The 21614-nt window shown below is 48.8% G+C and overlaps 1 protein-coding gene across 10 annotated transcripts in view; it reads right to left on the reverse strand.

Moving 5' to 3' along the window:
• Nucleotides 1-2182: 2182 nt before the first annotated feature.
• LOC119435016 (E3 ubiquitin-protein ligase MARCHF8) overlaps nt 2183-21614 on the reverse strand; it is a 212606-nt gene continuing 193174 nt past the window's right edge. For 6 of the 10 annotated variants that reach the window (XM_049672577.1, XM_049672580.1, XM_049672575.1 and 3 more), the window contains 2 exons: nt 8756-9118; nt 2183-8665 (listed from right to left, as the gene is read on the reverse strand). In XM_049672577.1, the coding sequence (XP_049528534.1) occupies nt 8177-8665; nt 8756-9118 (852 nt within the window). In that variant the 3' untranslated portion in view covers nt 2183-8176. Of the gene's footprint in view, nt 8666-8755; nt 9119-15160; nt 15258-21614 lie in introns of all 10 variants that reach the window. The other 4 variants (XM_049672563.1, XM_037702004.2, XM_049672561.1 and 1 more) reach the window with 1 other exon arrangement.

Genomic DNA, 21614 nt, shown 5'->3' on the forward strand with positions numbered 1-21614 from the left:
TTGAGTGCTGATCTCATGCGCATGTCTTAGCGTATACTCGTGTGTCAAACTTCCATGGCCTGCAAACAAACAAGTTAGAGCTATCGCCTATCCTGGCCTCTTCCACGTGTCATGTCCTTACATTGCGATAATATGTATCAAGTCTTATCTGTGTCCACTGCAGGACGAAGGTACTCCCAGCGATCTCCAATTACCCCTGTCTTGCGTCAGCCTACTCCGTCCCGTAAATTTCCCAACCTCATGCCACCACCTGATCCTCTGCCGCCCTCGACCTCTTCTTCCTTCCCTTCGCGCTTATTCGGTTTCTCTAATGCCGGTGTCACACGTGCATTTCAACTGCTGTCGACTTGGCAGTCTATCGAATAGACAGTGTTATAAGGACCTTTATCGATCTCGAATGTTTTCAAGCGGCGGGGGAGTGTACCCTCGTCCGCAGTGTGTTTGCTCTAGCGAGTCGTAAACAGTGATTTGGAAGAAAAATAACAGGCTATTTACCTCACGAAAATATATTTATTCTTCTGCCTGAGCGAATTTGAGTGCGTGGGCTAAACCGAAAAAAAAGAAAAAAAAAAAGGGCAGCGGCCTTAATGTGACCACCAGAAAATTTTGGGTAAATGATTTAATTAGTCGAAATAGCCTGCAGTAACAAAAGTGTGCATTTCTGAAGTATTTAAAATAATATTCAATGTTGGTTACTTACGGGGATGATAACGGCGCCAGAAGCACTTGGTGTCAAATTATAGAAGTATACAAACGGCCACTTGTTTGAGTTCGATAGCGTTTGGGAACCTCGAAGGCTGTCGACTTGATACGTGTGATACGTGTATAATACCACCGATTCTGTACTGCCGTATTCTGAGGTCCCGGTTTTATAACAACTCATTTTATTTTCGATTCTTTTCGCTTTTCGTCATTGGCTTGGACGCCGCCGCGCCAACGTATCGCCGGAATAAGCCACTCAGTAGGACGCATAAAAGAAAAGAAACTAAAAAAAAAAAGAATGTGAAGTGAAACGGAACGTTGCGTAATATGGGCCTCGGATCGATCGCTTTCGGGGATATCACTTTCAGCGGATGGTGATTGGCTAAGCCAGCAGGCATAACACCAATCCCTGCAATGAGGAATCGCGCCGGACGTCACGCCGACAAAAAGTGAAAGTATTCTCGACAGTGACTAAGTGAGGATACGGCCCTTGCTATTCGCGTTATGTAACCTGCTTAGCTCCATTTCGTCCTCTTAGTATCAACTAAAATCTCAGCTATCCGCGTTTGCTTTCCAGTCCATACTGCTGGCTTCTGTCTTTTAACGTATGTATGCATATCATTTTCAGTTATTAATATCTATGAGTCAAGCATATACACTGAAGTCGCAAAAGGCCCAAGAATCCAGCAACTGTAATTTAGCACGCTCGCGTGCAGTTTTGCTAAGTTGCATTGGTATGTCACTTTAAAAATTATATGGTCACCGCACATTCTTCACATAAAACACCTGTCTTCACGAAAACACTAACGTATTCACAGATGCCTTCTTGGCTGGACCTCATGCTCTTCTAACACAAATGAGGACAGCGCCAGCCCTCGATTTAGGTGATGCTGTTCAGTGGATCTTCTCGGCAAATCTTGCGATTTAGAATTACCAGAGAAAGAACCGTTTGAGTAGACGCTGCTAGGGCTCGATTACGAAACTGTCGGTCAGGAATCGTCAAGCAACAAAGCGCAATGTTCAGTCGATGTGCGGTGCTACTCGTCTCGCCTTTAAGTGGAGGAGAGCAAACACCACTCATTCCGCTTTTGATCTTTTCCACTTTATGCGATGCGCAAGTCATGATTCGCTGGAGGCGACTTCACCCAATTAAGCTACCTGCGGTTCGAGCATAAAGCGATGAGTCTTCCATAATTCACGTTCACACGAATGCAGGACACTAAAGAGATGATGCGATGCGGTATAGTCGCATTCATGCAAGCGGAGTTATAAAGGAGCTGTTAGGCAGAAGCTTACAACTAGGGAATATGTGAAAAACCACGCCGTAGTGTCGTTTGCAGCCAGCTGTGGAGGGAAGGCCATAGCGTCTCCTCGGTCGCTTAGCGACAAAAACGCATTTCCGGGCTAACGTCCAGAACTGCGTAGTTACAAGTCATCCTTTATTATCCGGTGAACACGTGTAGTAAGGAGGAGGCAGACACCAGGCTTTTAAACTGAATTTAATTTGAATCTATTTCTCAAACGAGTGTTCCAAGCCCGAACGCCCTCAACACAGCTGTGTATTTCTGTTTGCGTACAGGTGTGCAACGTGTTTGCCACTCCAGAAACATAACAACAGTCCAAAAACGAACCAAAAAGGCACTTGTTCGCTTTTCAAAACGGAGCCAACAATAACAAACGTCCAGAAATTCTCGTTCATTCCTGGATGCGACCAGCATGTGAGAATGGCACTTGCGCACGTCGCAAATCTGCTCCTTTTAGTGTACGGTCATTGGAAAAAGCCAAAAAATACTGGCAAATAAATATGCTTATTTGGGCATAAAACTGCGGAAAGCAGAAACAGAAGGTGGCTCGGCAGCCGGGGGAGGTGGGCAATAGAGGGCGATACACACGGCAGATTTGCGAAAGCTGCAGCAAATCAAACGAAGCGAGGCGCCAAGGGGTTCCCGAGGCCAGGAGAAACGCAAGCTGCGAAACGCAAGCAGCGAGCGCTTGTGGAGCGCGTGCACGCGGTGGCACGGCTACTGCCTAAAGGTGTATGCGCACTGGCGAGCAAGGAGCGACTCGCGGCTAAAGTCCCTGGATGCGTTGCTTTGGCTTTAGTCCCGATAGTGAATTATCTCGATGATCCCCCCCGAATAGCTTATATAGGGACTTTATTTGTGGCGAGAAATGCTCACACCGGCAAGCGCTAGCTGCTGGAAACACTCCTACCCCATTTGACGCCTGCTTTCGCACCGAAAGAGTTTGCGTCCTCCTGATGAAAAAGAACAAAGAGAGGACACCAACAGAGACTCTCTGCTTGCGTCCCGTTTACCAATAATTTATACATTTCAGTACAATACGATTTAAGTCAAACGCGAGCCAGCGTCTGCTATCACGCGTATGCCTGCCTCGTGCTGCTTTTCACTTATTTATTCTCGGCTCGCGCATTTTGATGACAATCTTGTTACAACCAAGCGCGAATCTGCCGCGATGGTCTCAGCTCCGGCTGCGCGGTCTGTGGCGAAGAAAACGTGGTTGTAGCGGTGCACAACGCACATCCGTTCGCAAGAGGTAGCATGTAAAATAACTGTCCTCATTATACGACGTCCCGATGCGCCGTGCGCTTATTGGCTCAACATCTTTACTATTCCAGTCGCATGACGGAAAAACCGAGCAGCTAGCGACTACCCCAAAACAGACCGCCTTTCGACCAGAGCGACTATTCGCGGCCGTCGCTTTGAAAACGGTCGCGCAACGTCCGCGACTCGCCGGTGTGAACGTGCGACCCCGGCGACGAGACTCGCTGCATGTTCCGTGGGCTGGCGCGCGTGTGAATGTGTGCTGTGCGTGTGCGCCGTGCGCGCTTCTATCTCTCAGAATAAGAAACGTTGACACCATTTATTTACAGAAACTGTCCTGCGCGTCCACATGTATACACGTACAGTAAGAGCTGAAAGGTCCACTCGTACCTGAAGAAAAATAAAGAAAAGGAAAAGGCGTCCTCTACAGTAAAGCAGTGAGCCTTTTCAGTCGCTACCTGTGATTAAAAAAAGTGCAGGCTCGTCACAAGAGCCAGGCAATCAGCCGCACGTGGCCTCTGCTTTGTAGCCTGCGCACTTACTGAAGCGCTGGCGAAAGTTACCGATAACTAACTCTCACGAACAAACAGGAAAGTCATCTCACATTTGGCACAAACGATGTTCGGCACACACACTATCAAGCAGTGGCCGTTTACGGCACAGTAAGGCCAATTTCCTATAGTCCCGGCACACCAGACATAGTAGAGGGCGCTCTTCGCACACAGCTCCACGTACAGGCAAGAGAAACGCCAAAGGGTTGCCACGGGCATAAAAGCTCCTGATAAACACGCAGGCACAATACTAACATCCAGGCCCGGAAGTGACGTTCAAAGGCAGGACTTCAGAGCGCTGTGGAAGTTGGGCCCGTTGCAACCGATGAGAAAAAATAAGAAAACAAAAGTGTTACGACTGAGGGTTAAACACGTTGCCTTCTCACACTGCAGTGCGTGTTCTTTGTGCTGCACGCACGGACCTACAAGTGAAGTTCAATGGTGACGCGTATACTTCCCATATTAAACAAAGGTGGTGGTGGTGGTGTACAGCAGTGGAAAAATACGACACCAACGAGAATATACTTTCCTCTCAGATGCGCGTGTAGCAACAAGCAACAATAAAACGAAACATGAGCACACGCATTTGATGACTGGCTGGTTACTCTCCACGGCCACCTAAACAGCGCAACGTGTACCGTTTGTATCGCTGTTAACGTTTCACTTGACCAGAGTACGGGAGAAATAACGGCATGTGCTAATAGAAATACAGCGATTATTTGACAGCGGTGTGCACCGATTTTACGAGCGAGACAGTACGGATTTGCGAATAGAGAGTATACTGCGTGCTCAAGCAGCACGAATATGCTGAACGCCAAACGTGCTTTATAAACCCTGCTTGTTCTTGGCTATCGCCACTAGCCTCTTTCCGTAATTGCCGTTCTTGTTTCCTTCCTAAATGCGCCTACTGCACTTGGCTGTGGCTCTACTTGGACGTGCCGTGGAATGTCAGTTCACAGGCCACGTCTATACAATAGCCTCCGCCCAAATATTTTTACGCAGCGGACATTAGTACATCGCAACCCTGTTCGGAACGGAGAAAAAGTATGAATTGCTCTCTGGCGTTTTATGAGAAAGAAGCTTATCGTGGAGACAAAGGTGACATTTAATAATAATCCCTACAGAAACTAAGGGTAAGCTGCTTATTTACCCATGCACTTTGTTTCAAATGCTACGCAGATTTAGAATCCTTAGCCATTGCGAATAATTTTGAACACGCCTTACTGTATAACTTCGCTTGGAGCAGGCTGGGAAAGCGAAAGACTGCGGCGTGCGATTGATTGCTTTCTAAGAGGCTACGCAGCCCATTAAGAGGCGAACATGGTCTCTATCACGTTGCGATGAACCTTGCTTGTATACATACGAAAAGGCCTAACACTCTCCGCTTTTAATACCTTAGATGGACTCTAGAAACCATGGCGATGGACACCACAACTGCTTATGTTACATTTGCATGATGCCTGTGTTGCTTAAATTTGTTTTCGCTGTAACTATTTGGCAACTGTACTTCGGCCTATAACTTACTCATTCTTGTGTTAAAAATGCACACCTTGCTGGAGAGGTCTTCTGCAACGGTAAACATTGTTTCGCTGAATATCACCTATGTTAGTAATAAGGGGAAGTAACTAAATTGCACACACTTTATAGAATGGTTGACAACTGAACGTTCCATAATTCTAGTTTTATGAATTAGCACACTTCTCGGGCAGCTAAGGCGCGGCCGTTTCCAATGGCGAGAGGTCTGCGTTATCGTCTGAACAAACGCAGAAAGGCAGCTGTGTAACAGAAAAGGAGAGAAACACCGATATCAGTAACACTTCCACAGGTATCTTACAAGTTATGGAGAGTGACAACAGTTGTACTTGGTCTAAATTCCAATGGCACAATTGTAAGACTGGTATTTTACTTGAATCCTCGATGGCATACGCCCAACCATCCTCACCTGGAAGCGATCGCTTTGTGGAACGAAGTATAACAGTCTGACAGGATGCGCTGTGAGAAACTCAAAAGGCCGTATTTTCTTTTTTCTTTTTCTTACTTGAAAAACAGAAGAAATGCACACTACGTTTTCCCTTTGCGTTCACACAATACTCCAGGTAGAGCGAGACCCATAAATAACGGTAACGAAGGGATAAAACCCGCAACTGCACACTATGGTGCTCACTTTACACGTCGCTGGAGTCAGCTTGCATATATGCAAACTGTAAAAGCGCGGTAAAGTGATATCATTTGACTTGAGCCCTGTTGGCACTTCAGCCACGCTGTTCGATCATCCATACCCCGCCCAAGTACAGAGTTGTGGTATAGTTCACAGTGTGCGCCAATGTAGCGCAATAAAGCCCGCACCCCACCCACACTGTTGTAAGTTTCCACTCGGCACCACTGGTACGCCGCAGTTCACCTCTTGTCGCCACGTGCAGAAATTTCACTCATCATGCAATAATATTAGGACTGCTATGTGGAAATCTCGCTATGCCTATGCACGCGCTGTGTCTACCATTCCAGTCTTATTTTTTCGCATATTTTTACGCCTCTTTGCGCGAAAGTTTCGTCACATAGAATATCGCCCTAATGGCCCTTGCAGAACAGTGCGCTGCTAAGCACGCAATGTGTGATGGCATAAGCGCGAGCGAGTTTCCTGACCACTGCGGTAGCATCCAACTAACACGCCAGAAAACCCGTGCGCTCACTTGCAAATCTGGAAACAGCCCGAAAGCGCGCAGCGAAGAAAACAAGAGCAGGACACGGCACAAGGCTGTGTGAACGCTCATTCGGTTGTTTCCAGGTTAGCAAGACACACCATCTCAGACACGACCTCCGTTTCTGCGCACTCGCAGTGCTCGACGGCTACTCTCTCTTGTATGAAAGCTCAGAATTACACATACCCCGAAAAATTAGGAAAGAAGCATACGTGTGCGACGGTAAGCTGGGAAGAAATTGGCTCTAGTGAATTGATTATGAGGCGTCAGCCTCTGATTGCATTATGAGATGAAGGTACTCTCTCTGACTGAGCCGCTCTAGAGAGGACGAAATGCGCTTTTAAGAAAGACTGGAGGACATTGCGGCGACCGGAACGTAGGTCAGGCGCTGTCGAAGCGAGCAGGAACTGAAAATTGAACACATTTCATAGCAAAAAATAAGTGTGGTGGAAATGGGTGGGAATATGCAACGCCCTATGCTTTCCAACAGCGCTTGGCACCCTTGTGGCATATCTTCAAGTTATGTGCGGATGCTTCTTTGCACTTCAATTGCTTGCTTGTGTTGTATGCCGTCAATTATTTTAAATTAAGAAGAACCTATCCGTAGAACTCGGGCAAAGAAAGAGAAAATGAGGCAGTCGCAGTCAGATCAGAGTTGTAGCCATGGGCAAAAAACAAAAAACAAAAAACAAAAAAAAAACACCTCGTTTTTTGCAGCTTGATGAATACATTCGACTGTACCAAAAAAAAAAAGGAAAAAAAAAAAGCTCGCAGGCCCGAACTAGTGCGACGATATCCATTATGAACTGTACTAATTGAAATAACTTTGGAAGCTCATAGCACCTATATTCAGAGCTATGTGCAACAACACGACAAGTAAAGAAGACATGCAGTGACAGTAATACCAAGTCGGCGACAGCTGTCCCTACCCTCGGAAAACAAGAACAGGCCTTTGCCTATCGCGGCTGACTCCGAACAACTGTAACGTTAGCTTCACCATGCTTGCTTTTCCACTGCAATCAAGTAACCAGGAAAAAACCTGTAGACATTAGTCGATGAAAAAAAAACTATGAAGTAGTTTTCTTGTCACTGGAGACATGTCAAAAGGTTGACAGCCAGTCCAAAGAAGTGACGCCTGAAACCAAGCAGGCTTGTACGTACCTAGTTGTTGAAAGCACCAGTTATGGCTCACACCTTGCCTTAGCGCAGACAGTTCACACGAAAAGAAATATCCATCGCAAAACTATAGGATTTCTTTTTGTTTCCCTAGCCTATTAATTTGCTACGCGGCTGAGAATTTCTGCAGCGGAGTATGGCCCAAGACTAGCTGACATGGAAGTGGGGCAAGTGCAGAAGTTCGCTGAAGACATGCCAAAATGCAAAATCTAAGCAGATGCACCAGCGTCAGAAATAGAAGCGAACAACCAGCTACAACAAAAACGAGGAGTGCACACGAACCGAAAGTTACATGATCGCGGCCTCGACGGTGGCCACATCTGAACGAGCACCGATACAACTGCGCAGTCACACCGCCCGTTGTTTGTCCCAGGCGGGAGGGGTGCACCGCCGTGACCTATACACACACACACGCACACTGCTATGTACACGGAGCGCAAGGCGCCAGAGTGTTTATCACAAGGAGACCGGCGGCGAGCAGCGCTCAACTGGCAGCGCGGGGCTCGTCAGGCCCGGGCGTGTCAGGGCTGGAGTCCTTGGCCACGGTGATCTCGGTGGGGCCGTCGTGAAGCGGCGCACAGGCGTTGGCGGGCGGCGGCCGCTTGGAGGATGTTGTGCCCTGGACCGTGACCGGCGGCGACAGGTCGGCGGCCGTGGGCAGCGCGGCACCCTTGTCCGGCACGGGCGCGTCTTGGACGTAGATGACCCTGTTGAAGGCCCTCCAGCGGCGGAATAGCTGCACGTACATCTTGCACTGGACGTACATGAAGACGAGGCCCCCGGTGAAACCGATGGCGACCACGATGAGCTTGGTCCAGAAGGGCCAGTCCAGGTTGCCCTCGCGCATCTCCTCAGCCGTCCGGTCGATGAGCACGTACAGCGACCAAACCACGCATGTGATGGCCACAACGTGGAACGTGATGGAGCACAGCACCTTGCGTTGCTCCACCGAGGACATCTCCAGCTTTTCCCACTGCGAATACGCCACGCGCGCGATCAGCTCGCTGCACACTGAGCAGCGGGGAAACACCGCGATGCGCGCGAATCGCCAAGGGGGACTGACCTTACGGAAAGGCTTAATCTTTGTGTGCATGATGAAGTCGAACTTGCACAACTCGCAGCACCGGGTGTCCGACGACTTGATCCACTGCTGGAGGCAAGCCTGGTGCACGTAGCGCAGGCTGCCCGAGCAGTAGCAGGGCGAGATGAGTGGGTTGTCCGGATCCGCCTCGCAGTGACAGATGCGACACATGTCGCCATTGCCGTTCGCCTGGCCGTTTGACGGCTGCGAAGACGGCCGCCGCTGCTGCTGGACAGGTGGGACCGGCGGGGGCGCTTGCTGCATCTCGGTCTGCTGCTGCTGTTGCTGCTTGCACGGCTCATCAGCGGCCGGGGACAGCATGGGAGGCTGCTCCATGCTGCTCGCCTGCAAAAAAACCAATGGTAAACGATTATCGACACGCGGCCCCCATGCACATAGCTGTATGCGGATAACCTTTACCAATGCGCCTGAGGCGCGCACGGAGAGTTCATGAACGTAAGAGTAAGCATGTCCTACATAAATATTTGCACACGGTGGTCAATAGTTCAGTGAACTAATTGCACAACGCATCGTGGGTAAGCTGATGGGCTAGTCAGTGAGTAATCGAAAAACACGCAGTGAAACGCGGAGAACTAAACAAATGTCAGTGTCCTCAATCCAGGCATGGTTTCGTTTAGCTGCAAATTTGGCTGCGAAGGCAGCTTCGAAATTTTGTGGCACTGTAGCCACAAAAAATATCTGTAACAATCGCTATATTACATAACGATTTTCACAAGCGCGAGTGTTTCCACCACAGGAATATGGGCGTGAAAGTCGTAACAACAGAAGCAAATGTGAGCTCAGAATATTAGATGTGTTTTCTATTTTGACAGGCCAAAACACTCAAGCTTCGCGTTGCTTGCTATACGCGAAGGGCTTGTGCATATAGCAAGCCAGAGGTTACAAATCTCGCGTAAGCGCCACCGACACGACGGGCAGCGAATGTCGAGGAGCGTAGTTATACGTATGCAGCGACGGCAGGCGCATGCGCCCAGAGCATACTCTTGTTCGAGCATCGTGTGCTAGGCTATCTTACAGAAATGAGCAGAGATGCTCCTGCGCGCACAATGGTCACAAGAAGCGGTTGCGAGGGATAGTTGTGCTGAAAAAGAGTAGGAACTACGTCGGATTCATTGGACTAGCCTAGCTAGCAGACGATGCTCGGACACCAGGACGTTCTGTGCGCATGCGCCCTCGCTGCTTTCGCAGGTGCGCTCCGCGACGTGCCGGTCAACGCTCCCCCTGAGATTAGCAAAATATTGGAGAGCTGTACATGCGCGTCTGCGTGCGTAACAACTCAGGGCTCAGAATTCAGGTTTAGCACATATTACACCAAAATGACGCAGACAATAAATGCAGCTTTCATTGCAATGTTGAAGCGACAAAGCATGGTTTTTGTGCTGCAGAACGTGTTCCGTATACCATATTGTACTGTTGTGCCGTGCCGAGTTCTTTATTAGAAGGTTGCCCGATAAGGCAACCAGGTTTCTATATTTGCACGTGCAAATATCTCGTTTTTTTTTTTTTTGCTTGCACGGATGTCGTTTCGATGACGAAGCCAACTGGTTTCTATAACACTTGCAGTTCTCGAAAGCGGAACAGCAAGCAAATAGAGCTTTCTTGCTTGCATGTTCTGTCACACTATTTCACTGGACATTTTAAAAACTCGAACGATGAAGCTCATTAGCGGATACAGCAGCAGCAAAAAAAAAAAAAGAAAAAAAAGAAACAATGTCAGTTAAGGTAGTTACACGACATACTTTTGCGAGTGGGCTTTTCTAAGAATTAGACGAGCGAAAAAGGAAAACGTAAGCAGTTTTCTTCTTTTTGGGGCTTACGTGCCAAAACCAGTACTGATTATGAGGCATGCCGTGGTGGAGGGCTCCGGATTATTTTGATCACCTGGGGTTTTTGCATTTCGCCTCCATCGAAATCCGGCCGCCGCGGCCGGGATTCGATCCCGCGACCTCGTGCTCAGCAGCGCAACGCCTTAGCCACTGAGCCACCGCGGGGGCGTAAGAAGTTTAAGAAGCTATATCATAGTGCTCAGGGTTGGTACGGGTCATCGAACGTCTGAATGCCGTCGGTTCAATTCACGCTCCAAGGTTACTCGCGGCGTTGATGTGGAGCGTCAACAATAAAAGCTCCAGGGTCAGGATCGAGGCAAATGCTGCAGGTATGTCGTACAATTTTTTTTTGCTCTTTACATACGTAGCACAAGCACAGGTAGTGCAGAGTGTACACAAGTGATTTTGCATTGCGCCCTCATGAGTGCTTTAGAACACCACAAATTGCGATAAACTTTAAGGTCACTTGCTTGTGCGCGACAAATTTGGAATCACTTAAGTAGCTGAAAGTTCCATTTCTGAACAGCGGGGGATCACCACCTTAATAACTTGTGCGGAACTTCGTTAGATGAGATGTAACGTGGAACTGTGGTCAGCATCAAGCGCATACAACGCGCCACAGTGCGGTACGTGCTGCGTCTACCCAGCGCCAAGAACAATAATAGCTAACCAATCAATGCCTCTCCCTGGTACGCGGGTGCTTGCACATGCATGCGACTCAGGCATGGCAGCTAGAAGCATGGTCCTCGCGGGAAAACAGTTCCGGGTTTATAGGTACCAGCGCGATATGGACCTTCCGACATCGACCTCGGCAAACAGCCATGAAACAGCATATGGGAATTCAAGACGGGATCTCCATCCACGCGCACGATGGTATATTACTGCTATGAACTTTGTGACTCCGAAGCCCGTGCCAGCAGGCCCCAGCCGTGGCTGCAGCGTTCGTATTCCTCCGTTGACCTCGTGATGCTGCTGAACTTGTCCTTGCACTGGCCTTTGGCTGCGGACTCCAACGGAAAACTTGTTTCACACACGCAGCGCAAATGAACGGTGAGAATCACGCCAGTTCTTGCGCGCCGCATACTTCTGTGAAGAACAAACGCGCCCACTTATGGCACTATAGAACGGCACGCGTGCATGCGTATGAGGCCCGGCCAAGCCATTACACGCTTCATGTTCATTATAAGTTTCACTATTACGGGCGATAGCCGGTGGAAGCACGCTTAAGCTTGGCGGGGTGGTGCTTGGCGGTGGCAAAGCACGAGACAAAAAATGAAGAACAGCAGCAGGAGACTTCAGCGATTCCTCTGTTTCTGAAATAATTCACTGCGACAGCAGCAAGATTTCGCAGTGTATAGACACCGCATTCTTCTCAAGAACAAATTTGCGATGCACTTAACATGGTCGTCCTCCACTATAGTACTGCCTGCTTGGGCCTCCGAAATGCATGCACACAGACGCCACCACTAAAAAAAATCTGGTGTACAAAATTCCGCACGATGAGCCAATATTCAACGCAAATGTTACGTCATCACACGGTACAGCAAAATATCGGATACTGCAAGAATTGAGGTCAATCTCTTTCTGCAAAATTTTATGGAGAAAATACAAGAAAAATGTCGCAGTTTCGCCCGAAAGGCGAAGCATCAATTGCGATAGCAAATTGGTAGCAATTCGGAGTAGGGATAGTAGTTTTATCGGCTGCATAAACTTGGACACATTCGCTTTCTAACTGAATTGACAAGCGTGGTGCCATCGCGCACAAGCAAACATGAATAGATCACACTGAATGACTGCAGACAACGACTGTCAAAACGCTGGCAGCAAGCGCAGGCGCTGCAGCGGGCGAAGAATAGTGCGGTCTATCGCTTCAACGGAAACTGAGCGGCGAATGCACAGCGCATACAAAGGTCAGAGCCGTGTGGAGATAAGAGACGGTGCGGGCGACCACCACCACAGCCAGTGTAAGCGTATTTGTTGGCAGACTGTCGCAGATAGAAATGCATCAAACCTAGCCCTCCAGCACCAACTGGCCGAAAATTGTTATGCGTCTCAGATTCAAAAGTGGACGACTATATAAATGAAGAAAAATTCATGTGAGAACGTTGAATGTAAAGCCTTAAGCAGTGAAGAACTTGAGGGACAAGAAAAATTTAGTCGCCAAAAACATGTTGCTTTTGACCCGAGCGTTTTTATGTACTGCGGGAGAAAGATCGCAGGTACTGATGAACGTGTGAAATACGCTTCAGCAAAACGAGACTTCCAAGGCGGTCAGGGAAGGTGTGGAGCTCGAATACATCGCAAGCTACTCCCCAGTGCGAGTAAAACCGTTCCACTTGCAAAGAAATCGTGCGCGAAGTGTATTGCAATTGAACCAACTAAAGTGACGGGGAGGGACAGCGACTTCCACAAGGGTGACTGGCCTGACGTGCAACCGTACAGGATATCCTCACGCTTGTGTCCCTCCGGCCTGAAGCGTCTCTGTGCCGCCGCTTTCCCCGCCATCCGCATGCAGGTACAATACAATACTTGCCACACAACGTAGTATAAGCAGTTCTCCCCTCTCAGTACTAAAAGAACGAATGAATGGCGTGTGTGTAACTGGTAGTGGTGCCTTCACTGAGTAAAGAATCACGCGCTTATGAGAAATACCTATATGAGAAGTACTGTAGGACCAGAATTCATGAACACGGAGACGGTAATAGCAGATCGATTATTTTCTGCAGCGTATTTCCCTCACAAGGTTTAACCGCCACACGCGGTGAAATGGTCCGAAGGCTAGCGGAGTCCGATGTCCCCGTGCTCATGAATTATGAACTGTGCCAAACGTCATTGTAGAATCAGATAGCGCATCTTTAGGTTTGCATGCTGCGGTGAAACGCGGGCAGCTTCAGTAGGACGGATACACAAACCTGGTTGTGCATACGACATTGCGCATATGCTAGTAAGTGTCGACGGTCAGCAAAATGCTATCACATAGCCAACTTGGATCATTTTCTACCGATATCTTGTATCGTCAGTCGCATCGATTCCAGTTCAGACGTGCCTGCTTGGTCCAGGTGTATCAGGATCGCTGAAGGTGCGCACGAGAGGTGATGTGCAGACACGGCGAAAATTTAAATTCTGGAGTTTTACGTGCCAAAATAATGGTTTCATGAGGCCTGCCGTAGTGAGGGGGACTCAGGGTCACTTTCGACTAAAGCCCCTGGAAAAAAACTAAGGTAGCGCCAACTGCACCCTTTCGTCTCTGCCTCCCTCCTAGCAGCTGCACCAACGCCTCTAAAGTGACGTGCGCGCGGGAAACTGGTGTCATGCGGACCCGCCCGACCGCTCGTTTCGTACTATCCTCTGCTCGCGTCAGCTCCCGCTCGCGCTTGTTTGGTTTGCTTGGTTTGGTATCGTTCGCGCTTGTTTTGATTGTCATGGTTTGCGACTGTTTTTTACAATGATGAGCTTAAACCGAGACATCCTGACGGAAAGTTTTTTGTAGACAGTGCGCCATATCCGATTCTGTACAACAAGACGAACCCTGAATACAAGGACGCTGCCAACGACGTTGTCATCTTGATAAGACATGAATCGTTTTAAGAACGAAGGACGAAGAACGTAATCACAACATCGATCTGTAAGCAGACGACGGAAAAAGCACGCGACATCTCGCACCTACACGCAGAGTAAAAGAGGAGGCGAGAATTTCGCGCTCTCACGTGACTGCCACAGCGGCTCGCCACCAGTTGCATGGTGTGACCGCCACGCTACACTGTAGCCACGCCGCAGCTGCGTTTTGCCGCTGGAAGCGCGCCGCGCGCGTTTTTCCGCTAGTGTGTACGCACCTTGTTACCGCTAGTGTGTATGGGGCTTTCTGCGGCGACGATCGCTCCGAGATGGCGCCAGAGTAGCGCGCTTCGTCTGTTCATCGATCACGCCATTGATAAGGCATGCGGCGAGCGTGTCAAAACAAAGCGCTGCATGAGCGGAGGTCTGTCTGCGGCGGCTGCTCTCAATCGCACCCAAGCGTCACCCGCGTGCTGCCTCTCGCGATCTCCCGATTAGCGAGTCAGTGGCGCCACACTTCGCTCCGTTTGCAACGTGCCGCACGAGACAGATTGTCCGCGCGAGCCAATATATCGCGAAATGAAAACGCGTATAGAGCTGCGCTTAAATTTCGCATTAGGGATTATCGTAATCGTCGGCGATTTTTTTTTTTTTTTTTACATTTCACCCCCGTACGAATGTGGCCGCGGCGGCCGGGATTCGATCCCGCGCCCTCGGGCTTAGTAGCGCAACGCCATAGCCACTACGCCACCACGGCGGGTCAGACGCGGCGAAGATCACGGGCTAGAGAACGGCAATCTCGAGAACTCAATGGGTTGGGTAGTAAGCGGGGCCAGGGGAAAGATCATTGCACGGTTAGCGCTTGTTTGTCGTCGTCACTTTGTCATACGTGCATTTTTCCCGCGCTGGACATCTCAACGTCATTATATTTACGATGACGCTGTTTGGAAAGAAAAGCGCACGCACAGCAACCTGTTCGCCTCACCTCTGTCAAATCCAAGATAATACAAAGGGTAGCTGCCATAAGGACTTCGCGTTCTCGTAGAGGCTTGAGGGGCGCCGAAGCAGCTGTGCGTTCGTCACTGCGGCACCAAAAAGAAAGAAATAAACGCAACTACAGGCACAGACGCAGCGTCGGTCATTGACCACGGCGAGACGATAATATCACTGCAAAATGTTCTATGCGGCCTGATAAAGTACTTTTAACGACTTCCGAAGAACTGAAATCGGGGAGTGTGCACCAGGATGTGGCTAATTAAGTGGCACTAGCCTGGCCCGGTGAACAAAAGAGCATGCACGTCCGCATCCATGCATTAGCTCAGTCAAGCCCGTAGGGAGTTATTGCAGCCTTCATTACTGGCGTAGCTACAACTTCACTTTCACATCAGGAAAAGCATCTCGCCGTTCGTAGAACCCTGGCATCAGAAGAAACGCGTGGGGAAATACCTTTCTATTCCTGTTGGAGCTCCTTCGTTCCACAGCAATTGCGACATGTTGCACTGATCTCTGCGGCAGCGTTCCTGGCTCGTGTTCTATAGCTCGTGCCTCACCATGCACGCGTTCCGGCCTCGCTGCTCGAGAGCGATAAAGAGCTCAAACGCCGCACGTGCGCTGTCCCGTGATAGCTGGCGAAGCGGTCTTTTCAGCCTAAGCACGTGTATGGCGTTGTTTGCGAACTGTTGGTCAATGTGAGGGCACAAATGTACGAGGGCTTCACTGTAGACGACATGCGAGGATATCAGAAATTATTGGGCGGTATTATTTAAGGCGAAACTGCTATTTTATACTGCATACTTTCTCTTCCTTTTCATTATCTCTTGCCTCTGTCATAGTGTTCTTGACGATTTTTTTATATTCATCTTCTGCATCACCACGAAAGATTCGTGGTTGTCGAACTAGCAAAAAAAAATTCGTTGGTCCTTCCCTGAAGATGGTTAACCAGCGAAGCTGAAACGTGCGGCCCCGGTGTTTATCACTGGGTAAATCCCGAGGGTTCAATAATGTATTTCTCAATTATGAGGTTACACACACGTTCGGCTGCGACGGCGAGAACGACGTCACTGACGGTATACCCACAATCCGCCGTTGTCGCTTGCGTTCGATGTCTCGAGTTTGCTCGGCGGCGTGGTTAGCAGCATTTGCCCGCCCATTGCCGCTTGCGATTCTTCGAAATTAAATTGCTTCAAAATTAAATCTGTCCGTTACGTAAGACAATGAATAGATCATACCCCCTTAAGCAATGCCTCATACCCCCGTAAACGCGGCCTCCCCATTACGACGACAGAAGTGAAGTGAAATTCTACGCTGGAATGATGAGCGGCAACGCAGCCAGCTGTGGAAGCAGACGACGACGACGACGACGAACGCGAGAGCAGTGGTACGAGCGCGTGCCGAACACGCGCTTGTTCTCGGCACGGCATCCAACGGCACGAGCGCAAACCGAGGGGCACCAACGAGCCAGCTGTGGAAGAAGACGACGACGCTCGAGCTAATGCTGACGATGATAGGTTTCTGCAGTCAGGCGATTTCACCCAGCCATATAAAGTTTCGCTTTAAAAAGATTACCATTTGCGTCAGGGATATGTAGAGCCACAGGGCTATTGCTGCTAGGAATTAGGAGCAATAAGGTTGAAAAATAATACACATTGATGACAATTGGAAGAAAATGTACGGTCGAGCAAAGAGAAGGAAGTTATACAATAGTTCCTATCTGTCGTAATCACCACCACGCTTGAAAGTCAGGCAAGCAGAAATGGTAACACTGGTCACGTGCAGGTGCGCTACGAGCCCCCTCAGCAACGCCAGAGCAGGATGCGCTAGCAATCAAGGCTGCCAGCCGGCTCATACGTAGAGATAAACATCCGCGCACACATGCCGTGGGTGCTATGATGTTAAGGCTTTTGGACGTGGACGTGGTTACCAACGTATGCTCAATGTGATCCTGGATGCAACATTAAAGAAAGGCGAAATGTCGTGCCCAGAGGCGGGTGGGCACGAGATCACCTGAAGTCCAAAAGTGTTTCCTTCAAATATGTTCTCGTCAGTTCGTAACGGCTGCTTCCTATACAATTGTTAGTGCGGGGTCGCTGTCGTTGATGGGTTTCTTGCACTTCCATTTTGCCCCGATCAGATTATGCCTACCGACGTTCTCCGCATTAAAGACTTACAAAAATAGTTCCCATTCAAACGAAACGAAAGAGAGAGAGAGAGAGAGAGAGAGAGAGAGAGAGAAACGAAGCACGTGCAACTCGTTACAACGGAAGGGCGTCGCTGTGCCAACAAAATTACCACCCACCCCTATCTAACGTGCCAAACGTATCTAACATATCTAACGTATTTATCTTTGCCGCCAGCTAACTCTGCACTCGGATCTGCATCCGGTTTAGCGATGAACAGACGACCTCTTCCGGTGCGGCCCGCTTTCGCGCCCCTGGCGACGTTCAATTTCGTGCCCTTTTGCATGACTTCGCCACTCAAGTCGCATGCCGTGACGACGAAACTGCCCTCACGAAAAGGCACGCCAGGCGTCTCGCGCGAGGTGTGGAAAGAGACGGAACAGAGTTGAGGAGGGCAGAGTTTTGTCAAAAGGGTTGCATTTTGGCTATGGCTCAGAAATCCCGAGGCACACGTCGCAAGCTCGCGGCGACATGTGCGCTCCCTTCAGGCGATCCTCGACCCTTACTATACGCACTCGGCTCAATTGGCAATAACAAAATGAATTACGCCTATTCCAGTGATTGCCACAATAATAAAAAAAAAGAAGAAAAACTAAAAAACCAAATCTGCGGACACCTAAGCGCTTCTTATGAGTTGTGAATGCGAATGCATTAATGCCCAATTTGTTTTTTCATTTTTTTTTCAGTCTACACATAGTTACAGAACGTTGCTGAAAATCACCTGGGCTCTTAGCAACACTGCTAGTTCTTGAACGCCGCTGAGCGGTCCTTTGAGTTATGAACTCCTCGCGGGCAAGTGAGCGCGTTGAGGCGCTTGGCGCGTTTTGATTTGGCCTTACCGAGGCGCAGTTAGAACGCAGGCGAAAGCTTGCGCGGACAAGGAACGCGCGGATATATATATAAGTGGTTCTTGAGGGAAAGGGAAAGGTTGGCGCTATCGAGAGTGAGAGTGACGTGGCGTCGCGGCGAAGCCCTCTCCACTCACGCAGCGCCTGGCGTGCTACTGCCAGCAGGTGTATACCTTCAGAATTGTAGCGATTTGGGCCTGTTGGTTGTACATCGGAAATAGTTTGAAGCGCGAAAAACACAGATACAAAAGAGCACATGAGACACAGACGAGCGCTCGTCTGTGTCTCATGTGCTCTTTTGTGTCTGTGTTTTTCGCGCTTCAAACTATTTCAGGTGTATACCTTTCGCCCGCTCAGCTCCGTCGAGGCGCGCTCGTGACGTGGAGTTGCAGCCAATGTGAATTTAACTACTGTTACGCTGCTACAGACGACGGACTCTGGATTTTTCGCTCAATGGGCCATTTGATGCTTTCGCATAAAACAAAAGACAGGTTCGAGCAGATAACTTTTCTCAAGTTTATCTTTTCGCGGTCTCCGTTAAGATCAGCAACCGCAAAAACGCGCCTCAATTTCTTTTAATCTTTTCGACAGTTGCGACCATTCCTTGTTTGCTAGCATGACCTTTAAAGCTAAGTTTTCTCATTTTGCTTTTTTTTGCTAACTCGGATTACAAGAAATTGAATTACACAGCAGAAACACTCAAGTGGCATAAGGCAAAGAAACCTTGGAACCGCTATATACGTTTTCAGCGAGTGTGCGTGCAGCCCATTGCCAGCTTCAGGCAACAAAATTCAGACCACGTGAAAAAAAAAGTACTCTTTGTTAATCGCACAATACCAGAAATCACATCAGCCCAAAATAGCCTAACGCACCGAGCCAGACTGTTCTGCTTCGATCAATATTTTATGTTACCGAACAGTAAAAAAACTTCGACCTTCGGTACCCGCTCAGCTCTTCTCATATCAGGTCAGATTTCATATTTTTGCGAGACAGGGCATAATTCTGTTTACGTAAGGCTGCACTTCTTGAAGGAGCGGATGCCTCGTAGCTGGTATGGTCAAGTTACTTATTAAATTGATTAAGACGGTAATTACCAGATATAGTCATGAAAACAAAATACAAAAAAAAAAGAATGAGAGAAGCGCGAAATAGAGATACGGGTAGATCAGGCGGCCGCTATGTCATTAGAAGAACGAGAGCGCGAGAGAGAAAGAACTTTGTTCAGACTGCATAATTTTTTTTAAAAATTGGGGCATACAAACGAACGAGACGCGTGAAATCCAGGACAAAGTAACAGAACAACAACGACGACGACGACAACAGCAACGTCACGTTACTCTTGTCAGCGGTCTCAGCCATGGACCACCGACAAGAGTCCCAGCCTGTTCTGCGTAAAAGCCTGCTTCCGCTCGAGCACGCGAGAAAAAAATTGGAGGACGCTTAAGCTTCGCCTTTAAGAGTGGAACGCGATAGCGTTATCGGGCCCCTTTCGCATCGCATTTTTCTTTGAGTCGGCTTTACTGCAACACAGAACGTGGGAAAGCCAGCTTACAAAGACCAAGCTTACACCGATCCCCTTAAAGCCGACTTCACTTTTAAACAGAAATGCATTGCTGGAAAGACGTTTTTCCAGAGGCAATATAAGTCGTCTTATATTAAAATGTAAAGGTCCTAAGACCTTTTTTTATTATTTTATTAATTGTTTACTATTGCCCCGACGCGCGCGCGTGTCCAAAACGCATTAGGCAGGCCAAGTCCCAATTTTACCTGCCGAGTATGCGAGCGCCATTTGGATAAGAGTGTCGTAAGTAGCCTACCCGAGCGCGCCGCTGTTGGTATACTATAAATGCGATGTTTGTGTTTGAGTTTCCTCGTAACAGAATTATGTTTTCTCGTACATTCAAATAACAGTCCGACGCCCTCATGTCTGTAGGTTGTGGTTAAGTCGTACTCTACCATTTTTCTGACGGATTAAACTGTGAGAAATTCTATTTTTGTTCACTAACACGATGCACCCCGCGGAGGGCCTGCGCGGTCGGGGTGGTTCGCAATGATTTTCTCCGCCACGGACGTCGACATCCACGCCGACGCCGGATTTTCTGCGACACGGGGTTCTTAACGCCGTCGCGTTAAAACATCCGTTCGAGCAAATATTTTTGTGGCGCTCCACAAAAAGGAGGGAAAAAGAAAAGAAGGCGACAAGCAGAAACACGAGAAAACTGCAGACAGGAAGCGCATGAACACTTTTTGCTAAAGCCGCGTTATCAAGCAGAGTTAAACCAATTTACGCAATTATCACAAGAAGGCCCAGGCGAAAACGTGCGCCTTAAAGAAAAAAAGAAAGCGTAGGAATATTTAGAACCAAAGTAGGTGAGCGTAGATGTTACTCGTCTGAAGGACCCTGTCAGGGCAAGTCAGTGTAAATCGACTCGGTGTAACAACCAGCACAGCGATCCATAGGTTTGGCGCTGGTGACGCAAGTTTTGCTACACATTTGGACACAAGTTGGCGGGATGACCTCGCCATCAAGCGCTACTGCGTTGTGAAAGTGCTGCCTTCCTCTCCTGTCCCTTCATTAGTACCCCCCGCCTCCTCCTACGACAGCATTCGAGGCCTTTAGTCCGCTAGAGAAAGAGGGAAGCACAGTGAGATTAAAAGGTACGTCCGATGGTCCTAAGACAGCGCGTCTCAAAGTGTGCTTCCTCACAGCCCACCAAAGATACATGCTCATTTCCTCTATTTTTTTTTTTTTCGCGCCCTCTGCCTTTCGCGCGCTGTAAACGTTTCGATTTAAGTGCATGAACTGTGAAACGACAATGACAAATGCTGCTGCTATTTCACGTAGACAGGGTGAATAACTCGGGCTAAAGAGGGGTAAAAAAAAACAAAAAAAAACAAAGCGCATATCAATGTAGATTTACTGTTCCTAAACGATCGAGTAAGCTTGCTTGTTGGAGCAGAATTTATCGTAACGAAAGCGGAATTTCAGTACTGGAATTCCCATTTCGGGCGCGATATCACGCTGAGTTCGGCACTGTGCTTTAAGTATCGCTAGCTAACTAATTTACTGTCAATTTGTTGAAGTTGCCAAGCTTCCTCGAGACACTAGCCGAATCTCAGTTGACGCCCCTGTGGTCGCGTTTGGCGAACACTTGTCGCAAGGGAATAGATGAGCCCGATGGTCGTCGCAGTTGTGTCTTGATGAGCCATATACCCATAAACAGAAGCGGCAGAGCTGCTCACACGCGAAGTGCGATTTCACAACCGCGTGTTGTATGTCGCGGGTGAGCGCAATCGTAAGCTTTTATGAAAGCTGCCAGGCACTCCCACCGCGCGGCATCTCTTGACTGATGGACGACGCCGAGCACGCGAACGGCTGCACGGCCCTTTGGAAACCTGAACACTTCTGGTTGCA

Source organism: Dermacentor silvarum, chromosome 1, assembly GCF_013339745.2.
Source record: "Dermacentor silvarum isolate Dsil-2018 chromosome 1, BIME_Dsil_1.4, whole genome shotgun sequence".
In the NCBI taxonomy this organism is placed as follows: domain Eukaryota; kingdom Metazoa; phylum Arthropoda; class Arachnida; order Ixodida; family Ixodidae; genus Dermacentor; species Dermacentor silvarum.